Source organism: Coptis chinensis, chromosome 2 (assembly GCF_015680905.1).
Source record: "Coptis chinensis isolate HL-2020 chromosome 2, ASM1568090v1, whole genome shotgun sequence".
In the NCBI taxonomy this organism is placed as follows: domain Eukaryota; kingdom Viridiplantae; phylum Streptophyta; class Magnoliopsida; order Ranunculales; family Ranunculaceae; genus Coptis; species Coptis chinensis.
This window is the reverse complement of record NC_141457.1, coordinates 26,918,894-26,929,113: the sequence shown is the minus strand read 5'-3', so window position 1 is coordinate 26,929,113 and position 10,220 is coordinate 26,918,894. Positions and strand designations below refer to the sequence as shown.

Below are 10,220 nucleotides of genomic sequence, written 5' to 3'. Positions count from 1 at the left end.
TTCCATTGATTTTGCTCTTCTCGTTTGGTTTTTCTTCCCTCTTGTTTTTCATTGCTAGTGTTTTGTTATTTCGCTCATCCCCATCTCTTTAGGGGGCCATTCATCAGCTAGGTTTCCCTAGTTTCTTTCGACCTCTTGTTTCCCTCATGTCTGACTCTAATTTGGGTAGCTCATCTGCTACCAGATCTGCTAGGTCGGGGTCCCTATCCCTTGAATCCATCGGTCGGTCTGCAGACTCTGGATCTTCCAGTCCATCTACTGACTAATCAGGGTCCCCTATCCCTGAACCCCCTCATCCATCTGCGGCTCCTTCAGCCTCTGGAAGACCACCCGTGCTTCCACCACCACCTTCCCATTACCACAGACCTAACCTTGCCACGGTCCAAGCTGCCTACGACATTCTCGGAGATGTAATTTTAGAACACGTGCCTGGAGTCACCCACTTTCCTCCCCTGGTCCCACCACGACCTGGGTTTCTATTAGCCACAGTGGGGCAAATAGCAGCAGAACTGCGATTTCCCCTGTCTTTATTGGATGTTGAAGTTTGTAACCACTTCAACATTCCACCGTGCCAAGGCATCGGCAACTTCTGGTGAATCATGTATGTCGCGAACTATTACAACAAAACGAATGCTCCTTAGATTCATCTGCATGACATCACCGCCCACTACTTCCTAAAGAAGAGCACCAAATTTGGGAGCGTAGGATATCAATCCTTCTGTGTGCATCTGCAGAAGAAGTCTTTCGTTCTCCGTGTCACTACCTCTGATAAAGTCCGGCACCACTATCCCTTGTACGTGTCCGGGAACTTCCTTTCTGCGGAGCTACCTCCCGAATTATCCCTGAGGCACTGTCATTTTCTTGAAAGTGGTAAGTGTGGCTGGTTGTTGTGTTTGGTCTTTTGAGGATCCCTATATTAACACATCTGCTTGTTTATGTCTCAGGTTGGACTCCGGACTTGCAGTTCCAAATATACACCGGTGTTTCTTCTGAGATCTTCGCCCAAATCCGAGGCCTAGGGAGCAGCCAGTGTGCCATCCTCGGCATTGATCCCAAAAAAAGAAGTCTGCTCCTTCTGGACCCTGTACTCAAGGACATTGGCAAGTACCGCGGTCCTCTGTACCTGTTGCCGCCACCCAAAGAAAGGAAACCCAAGCCTTCTCCACCCAAAAGCCGGAAATTGAAACGCCCAGTTCATTTGTCATTTGGGTACACCTCCAAGATCTCTCATTCTCAAGCACTTGCCTGGAAAGCCGTCACCACCAAGACTCGTAAGTCTCCTACTGTCCCTTCTCCGATCAATGCCGGAGCTAACCCGAGATCATACTCTTCCATTGCTGACTGGGACGACGACTTTGCCTGCCCCACAGACACCACTGCGGACATGGACATTACCAAACTTAAGCTTTGGGATAGCGACTCCGAAGGTGATGTGCCCAATGATGCAGCGACCAAGGGTCCTCCTACTAAAAAGGCTAAGGTCGTCCCCTCCACCGCCTCCGCCAGCGAGACTCGGTCGGAATCTCCATGGCCCGTGGCTCCACCACGCTGCACTGGGAAAGAGGCTGCTGGGCCAGTAGTGATTTGGCATCCACAGTTCAAGGCCAGGGACCGGGATGTCACCACCCATGACTCTACTTTGGACAACCCTGCGGTGGCTGCGTCCCTATTCTTTAGCTCCCACCTCCCCAAGGATCAAGCTTATGGGGATTCAGGCTCCTTCGCCTCCCACCGTGCCGTGATTTATACTGGATGGGAAAGGGTATGCATTTCCCCTCTATCCTTTTTCTTTCGCATTATCAATTTCCCCTAACTTTATCTTCATCTCTAGCTGAGCCTTGATGTTGGTTATGTCATCCGCGGCCTCACCAAGACCTTGGATGCGCTTGAAACCATGAAGAACAAAATCCACGGTCCGGAAGGGTGGAAGGCGAAGTATGCCCAGATGGAGAAGGAATGAGACGACGCCCGCCTCGCAGCGCTGAAACATCATAAGAACCTCCAACACACTGAACAAGCTCATAAAGACTATGTGGTGGGCGTCACCTCAAAGTTGGAGAGCCAGAGGGAGGCGGATAGGGTTGTTGCTCAGGCTGCCTCGAACAAGCAGTTGGTGGACACTGCAGAACACTTCAAGGCCTTAGCCACCAAGAAGATTGCCCGGGAACTAAAACAACAAATGGAAGCCCTTGCAGCATCCGGCCGACTTCTCCCCGCTCCGCTTCCAGTTCCTGCCACTCCAGACTCTACAACCCCTGTTCCGACATCTGAGCCAGAGGCTGCTGTCCAACCCGGGGTGGCGACCTTCCCCATTGATGTTGATGACACAGCTGTGGAGGAGGGTGGGGGGCAGCCATCAGAGGATGTGGCCAAAGACCCAAAGTGAAGATAACTCCCCTGTTTATGTAATGCACTTTAGTCCTTTGCTCCTGGATAATGTTCTGGATATGGTTTTGTAATGCACAATTACTTTTGAATGATGTTTTCTGATCTATGTATCAATTTCTGCTTAGCGTATTGCACCTTACTCTTTATCACATGACCTCTTCGCACATGGTCAACACTTGCCTTTTCATATGCAATCATCCTATCATCTTCCATGAAGGGCTGACCCCTCTCACTACCATGGAGATGTCGGGGGTAACTCAGCTTGCCCCCAAGTTGAATAGGGAGATGTTGGGGGCAGCTCAGTTTAGCCCCCAAGTTGAATTCGGACCTTATTGTTTGCGAAGGGCTCACCCCCTCCACTGTCATGGAGATGTTGGGGGCAACTTAACTTGCCCCCAAGTTAAATATGGAGATGTTGGGGGCAAATTAGTTTAGCACCCAAGTTGAGTTCGGACCTCATCATCCGCGAAAGGCTCACCCCCTCCGCTGCCCTGGAGATGTTGGGGGCACCTCAATTTGCCCCCAAGTTGAATATAGAGATGTTGGGGGCAGGTCAGTTTAGTCCCCAAGTTAACTGTGGAGATGTTGGGGGCAGATCAGTTTAGCCCCCAAGTTGAATTCGGAACTCATCGTCCGCGAATGGCTCACCCCCTCCGCTGCCATGGAGAAGTTGGGGGCGACTCAGCTTGCCCCCAAGTTGAATATAGAGATGTTGGGGACAGGCCAATTTAGCCCCCAAATTTATTATGGAGATGTTGGGGACAGATCAATTTAGCCCCAAAGTTGAATTCAGACTTCCGTGTCCGCGAAAGGCTTACCCCCTCCGCTGCCATAGAGATGTCGGGGGCAACTCAGCTTGCCCCCAAGTTGAATATGGAGATGTTGGGGGCAGATCAGTTTAGCCCCCAAGTTAACTATGGAGATGTTGGGGGTAGATCAGTTTAGCCCCCAAGTTGAATGCGGACCTCCTCATCTGCTGTCTTTGGCCTAATCCAAATACAAACAATAAACACAAATCAGATGGAGGGAATTTGATATCACTTTCATTGACATACTAAAGGGCTCAAAATATCATTACAAAGCTTGATGTTCACATATCATGAAGCAAATAAACTTTCATTTAACTGAAAAACTGTACACAAAGTTACTCATGGAACCTTTTTAACATCCTGATGTTCCATGGTCGCTTAACGGTCTCTCCCAGGGGCGTCTGCAGCCTGTAGGTCCCGGACATTCCAGCCTCTACTACGATGTATGGTCCCTCCCAGTTGGGGCCCAACTTTACATCTGTCTCCTTCTTGGTGGCAGGGGTCACCCACCGCAGTACACAGTCACCAACATTAAGTGTCCGCAGCTTCACCCACTTGTTATATTGTCTCTGCAACCTCTTGTGGTACTTTTCTAACCTGAGGCACGCGGTGTCCCTTTTTTCCTCTATAAGATTCAGATCTCCAGCTAATACTGTCTCATTAACCCCTCCTTCAACAGCTTTGGTTCTGGTTGTCACGGCCATCATTTCCACCGGAATCACCGCCTCCACTCCATAAGCCATAACGAACGATGATTCCCCGGTGGAAGTCCGCGGAGTAGTACGGTATGCCCAAAGTACCATGTGCAACTCCTCTGCCCAGGATCCTTTGCATTCCTCTAACTTTTTCTTCAGATTATTCATTATAGTCTTATTCGAAGACTCTGCCTACCCATTCCCCTCTGGATTGTAGGGGGCCGAGAACCTTTGCTTTACTCCAAACGCTTGGAGAAATGCTTTCACCTTTCCCCCTGTAAATTGTGTACCGTTATCCGCAATCACAGTGTGTGGGGGTCTGAACCGACATATGATATTTTCCCATAGGAACTTCCTTACATGTTCCTCCTTCACATGCTGCAGAGCCACGCCCTTAACCCACTTCATGAAATAATCTGTCGCAGCTAGCAAGAACCTTCTTTTGCCGCTCGCCATGGACAGGGGTCCGATAATGTCCAACGCCTACATAGCAAACGGCCATGGACTATAAACCTGATGCAAGGGTTTAGCTGACGCGTGTATCAGCGGTGCAAAGCTCTGGCATTTCTTGCACCTCTTGGCATATTCTATTGCATCTCTATTCATGTGAGGCCAAAAGTACCCCTGTGTAAGCAGCCGGTGCGCAGTAGTCCTCCCCGCTGAATGGCTCCCATAATCTCCTTCATGAATTTCTCCCAACACCTCTTGTGCCATCCGCGGTCCCAGACATTTCAACAACGGTTTGCTGACACTCTATCGGTACAACACCCCATCCAGCAATGTGTACCTCCGGGATACCTGTTCCATCCTTCTCCTTCCTCTCTTGTCTTCTATCTCTACCCCCGAAAGAAAACTCTTGATGGGCTCCCTCCACCCAAGCTCTTGCTCAGTAGTGAGCCATACCCACTCTTCCTCTGCGGTACTTGGTTTGCTCAGCACCCTGACTTCAATGGATTGACCCTCAGTTCTAGGTAGTACCACGACAACATATGCCAACGCATCGGCGTGTCTATGTAGGAACCGTTATGGTCGCAGTTTACAAACCGTGAAAACCATGCGCAGCGAAATAAAGGTTCTCACGATTTTGGTTAGAAATTCATACCTTTAGATCAGCTGTGATATCTCTGAGAATCCAAGATCTTTGAAATCAGCAACCTCCTGATATTCTGTTGTATTCATATCCTTAGAATGGACGTTGTGTGGGCAACGATCTACCACCTTTTATTTCTCTCTTTGCCTCTCTTTTTCTAATCAAGTGAATAGTGAATTCGGCTAAGAAGAAAAGGTTCCTTTATATAGGCTACAATAGGGACCATGAGGAGAAATTAGGGTTGGGCCTCCTGACGGGCTTAGGCTTCCCATCTTCGCCCAAAACACACGGCCCAAGTCCGTCAACAAATAGCTTATTCCACTAAAGGCCATTGTTGCACTACCGGCCTAATCCCAAATTACGTTTATGGGCTCCATATTATATGCTCGTTGATCTCCCCGTGTTTAAGATATTGAATGCCCGTTGATTAAGTCAAATTACTGACAACTACATTAATCAACTTTTTATGTCCTTGAGTAGTACCACTCAACCTTATTGTCATGTCGGATTAAATCCACCTGCAGGATTCACATGATAATCCTTATGAGCTCCTCAAGGGGACATCATCAACCCGACTTCCTGCAGGTCACGGATTCCTTCTTTAATCAACAGCACACCTTACATACAATGTCATTACCCAATCCATCAAGTTTGTTGATTCACAAATGAGTCTCACTCATTGATGATTTAAAGCAATGTACAATGCACGTAAGTGCCTGTTATTATATCCGGATTAAAAGGACAAGAATCCATAATAACAGAGGTGTTTGTTCTCTTATATAATCAGTATAAAGAGAAACAACCTCATTTGGTCCTGTTCAATACACACAAAGTGTACTAGTGTAATCCTATAGTCAAGATAGACTAATACCAGATTATACTACAACTGTACCAATGGTTTGTCCAAATCCATCTAGATTGTGAACGTTTACTTATACTTTATAAGGTACTGATGATATGATCTTCTGTGTGTCACCACACCATATCATCTACAATATAAAGTATTAGACGCATGCATATAACTAATAACATATATAATATGCATAACATTTGCCCATATGATTCTCATTCAAAATATAAAGAATTAGAGTTAATACAAAAGTAATGCTTTTAGTATATAACCCTATCAGTCTATTCTCTCCCTTGCCTAGATGAGCAAAACTAATCTTTTCAAATTTGTCTGCCCTTCTCCGTAATACATCCAAGTACTTCGCCATCCTTAGACATCGGGCCATGAACCCTTCATTGACCTGACATATTACCAAGTTTAAATTTGAATACACGGTCAACTCTCTCACCCCCAGATCCCTGGCCAAGTCCAGACCTGCTATCACTGCCTCATATTCAGACTCATTATTCGATGCAGCAAAACCCAGCTTCATTGATAACTCCAGGTAAGTATTCTCAGGCGTGACCAACACCACCCCAATTCTATTCCCTGTGTTGGTAGCGGACCCATCTGCAAAGACTCTCCAACCATTCTGCATGTCCCAAGGATCCAGAGGGTCATGGTTTTGATCCACTTCCTGTTCCATAATCATCTCTTCCCCCTAGGTGGGATCCTCGGCTGGAAACTCAGCCATACTTGTGCCTTTTTCGCAGTCTTGGCTTGATACTCAATGTCATACGAACTCAGCATTACTGTCCATTTCAACATTCTACCTGATTTCTCTGCCTTCAGGGCCTACTTTAGCGACAGGTTGGTCACCACTACCACCGCGTGAGCATCAAAATAAGGTTTCAGTTTTAGCACTGAAAAGATCAAAGCCCAGGCAAACTTCTCAATTCTACTGTATCTTGTTTCGGCGTCCAACATGGTTTTTCTCTAGAAGTGCACCGGCCTCTCTACTTTGTCTACTACCCTTATTAGCACTAAACTGATTGCATGCTCTGATACCCCCAACTACAAATACAACTTCTCCCTAGGCGCGATAAGATCAGTGCCTTCCCCAAATACTCTTTCAACTCCTAGAAAGCCTTTTCGCATGCAACGGTCCACTGAAAGTCGGTCGTCCTCCTCAAGAGTAGGTACAAAGGCCGGTACTTATCCGAGGACTTCGATATGAACCTGTTGAGAGTCGCGACCCTCACGACTAATCTCTGCACCTCTTTCACATTCTGCGGAGACAGCATTTCCAACAGTGCTCTTATCTGGTATGGGTTCGCCTCTATTCCGCGGTAAGTGACAATGTATCCTAAAAACTTTCCTGATGTCACCCCGAATGTGAACTTCTCTGGGTTCAACATTAGTTTGTGTCTTCGCAGTATGGAGAAAGTTTCACTTAGCCCCGCCAGATGTTCGTCCTCGGTTATACTCTTCTCTACCATGTCATCTATATAGATTTCCATTCCCTTTCTGATCTTGCTTTCAAACATCTTCTCCCCCACTTTCTGAAATGTTGCCCCCGCATTCTTCAGCCCAAAAGGCATTCTGTTATAACAGTATGTTCCCCCCTCCACTATGAACGCGGTCTTCTCTTGGTCAGGGTCGTACATTATCACTTGATTGTAGCCCATCGAGGCGTCTATGAATGAGAAAATCTTGAATTCCGCGGTTCGGTCCACCAACTTATCTATTTACGGCATGGGCTAGCAATCCTTTGGGCACTCCTTGTTGACGTTTGTAAAATCCACACACATTCTTACCTTCCTATTCATTTTGGGGACCGCTACTATGTTAGACAGCCACTCAGTAAACTTGCATTCGCGGATGATGTCAGCATCCTTCAGCTTCTTTAACTTATCTTGAATTCCTTGCGCATACTGCGGTTTCACGCTCCTCATCTTCTGCTATACTGGACGGGCCCCTTCCCTCATATGCAATCTATGGCATGCGAACTCCGGGTCTAACCCCACCAAATCCTCGATTGTCCATGCAACCACATCGATGTTCGCAGTCAATAAGGCAATCAACTTCGCTTTCCAACGTTTTGACTAACTTGTCCCCACATTCACAAACTTCTCCTTCTCCGCGACCCCGATATTAACTACTTCAATCTCATCTATTGTCTTGGCCGCGATGAGCGGCTCCTTCTCGCCGACCACGGTCTATAATTGCTATGCAGACTTGTCACCCTTCTCAAATGCCTCCTTCTCTGGTGCACGAACTAGCCCTTTCGCTGTCACCTGTTGAATGTTTTAAGCCGCGACCTAATCACCTCTTATCTTATATGTTCCTCTGTTAGTCGGGAAGCGGATCACTTCATAGTATGTGGATGGGATGGCCTTCATCTCATGAATCTATTTTCTGCCCAAGATCGCATTGTATTGGGAGTTGGTATCTACTATCATAAAACGGGTAAACACTGTCACTGGCCCTGCGGTCACTGATAGTACCAATTCCCCTAACAGCTTCGTTATGCGGTCGTTGAAGCCGAACAAGTTGGTTTGAGGGGGCTTCATCTGCTTGCTTTCAATGCCCATCTCTTCCATCGCGCCCTTGAATAACAGATCCACTGAGCTTCCACAGTCTATCAGGACCCTTTTTACCATGTAATTTCCCATCCCGATGGTGATCACCAGTGCATCCTCGTAAGGCGCTGCCACTGACTCCAGATCTCTTAGTGTAAACTCTATCATGTCATTCCCCTTGCCGGTGCCTAGAACAGGCCTTGGACCACTCAGAACCTCATTTATTTGCTACAGACTGGCAGTCTTCCGCACCTTATCTCTGTGTGCATTCCTCCTCAATGTTTCTCCACTAAAAATAACATTTATCATATCTAGGATTCTGGCCGCGGTTAGAACTCTTTCAACTGGCTGCACTTCCTTGATAAACTCCTTCCACTTCCCTCTCCCAATCATTCTCTATACTAACCACTGCAGTGCAAAGCATTCATTGGTAGCGAGATTCCGGACCTGGTGATATGCACAAAACGGCTTTCCCTCTATTTCCCTGGGTGTGCTCCGCGGTGCTTCATAGTACTGCTACCCATTGATTAATGGCAAGATCTCTTCCAACGATTTATTCAGCGGAGTTAGCTCTGTTTTGCGATAAGGTTTTCTTTCCCTATACTCTCTTCTGGCCTGCTCCCTGTCTCTTTCAGCTTTCTATTTTTCCCCTATGTAGGTTCCCCCCTCTCATGCCGCGGTCTTTTCTCTGTCTCTCCGATCCTCCATCCCCACGGCATGTACTGCTTTCTCAGGTTTCTTGTGTTCCTTACTATTCCTCTGCAAAATATCCTCGTACCTTATGTATCTCTCTACCTTCAGATATAAAGCGTGTAAGGTAGTAACCTCAATCTTGGACACTGACTCATGGACCCTGGTTCCCTGTTTCAACCCATGCTGGAACGCGATGACCGCGGTGCGCTCATCCAGGTTTTCCACTCGTAGTGTCTCTTCCTTGAACCGGCACAGGAAATCTCTCAGCTTCTCTGTGGGCTTTTGCTTGACATTAAAAAGATCCACGACATCTACTACCCTCTTTCTTTTATGGATGAAGTGATTTACAAAGGCCTGCTCCAGCTCCTCAAACTTTTGTATACTCCATGACCCCAATCGGTAATACCAATCCGAGGCTCCCCCTTTCAAACTGGCTGGGAACATCATACAGCGGAGTCCATCGTACTTCTCCTCTTGCCATAGTGGCATCTACTACCTGAAGTGGTGTAAATGGTTTGCGGGTCTCCTTTCCCATCATATCTCTCGAATCGGGATTGCGTGAACCTCTTTTGTACCTCAAAGTTCCAGACTAAGTCAGCCAATGGGTTCTGATTCAAACTGGCCACCACCTTCTTTACTGCGCAATGTTTTTCCTTCCCCGTCGTGCGGTTCACTTCTCTGTCCCTTTCGATCATCGCCTGCACCATTTCTATGGTAATGCCTCCGGTGTTGTTCGCTCCGGCCTCATGAGGGAGTTCCACGCCTTGTCCTTCCACTTCACTACCCTCAAGTTCTGCTACATCCGCTCCCCCTTGGGTGGTTTCCCTTTCTCTCCTCAACTCATCATTCTCCTCCCTCAGCCTTCCTATCTCCTCTTGGAGCAATCTGGTCGCTTCTACCTCCGTATCTTCGACTTCCTCTCCTGACATCTCCTCATTCTCAATATTCCCCGTTTCTTCCTTTCTGACCTCCGCTCTCACTCTTCTAGGTCTCCCCTACCTCTTCCTTTTCCTCTTCTTCTTCCCCTCTTAGCTACAGGAGCCATGCTCTAACCTTTCCTTTTTCTCACTAGGTCATGGACTAACTCATCCCCACAGACGGTGCCAAATGTATTCACCTGAAAAATCCCTACTG

General features: G+C 47.4%; 2 protein-coding genes across 2 annotated transcripts; both read right to left on the bottom strand.

The window, feature by feature from the left end:
• Nucleotides 1-3,532: 3,532 nt before the first annotated feature.
• Nucleotides 3,533-4,060, bottom strand: LOC147515585 (uncharacterized). The gene has a single exon (XM_086592973.1). It carries the CDS (start codon nucleotides 4,058-4,060, stop codon nucleotides 3,533-3,535), a length of 528 nt encoding a protein of 175 aa, XP_086449099.1.
• Nucleotides 4,061-9,062: 5,002 nt separating this feature from the next.
• Nucleotides 9,063-9,530, bottom strand: LOC147515584 (uncharacterized). The gene has a single exon (XM_086592972.1). It carries the CDS (start codon nucleotides 9,528-9,530, stop codon nucleotides 9,063-9,065), a length of 468 nt encoding a protein of 155 aa, XP_086449098.1.
• Nucleotides 9,531-10,220: the final 690 nt, after the last annotated feature.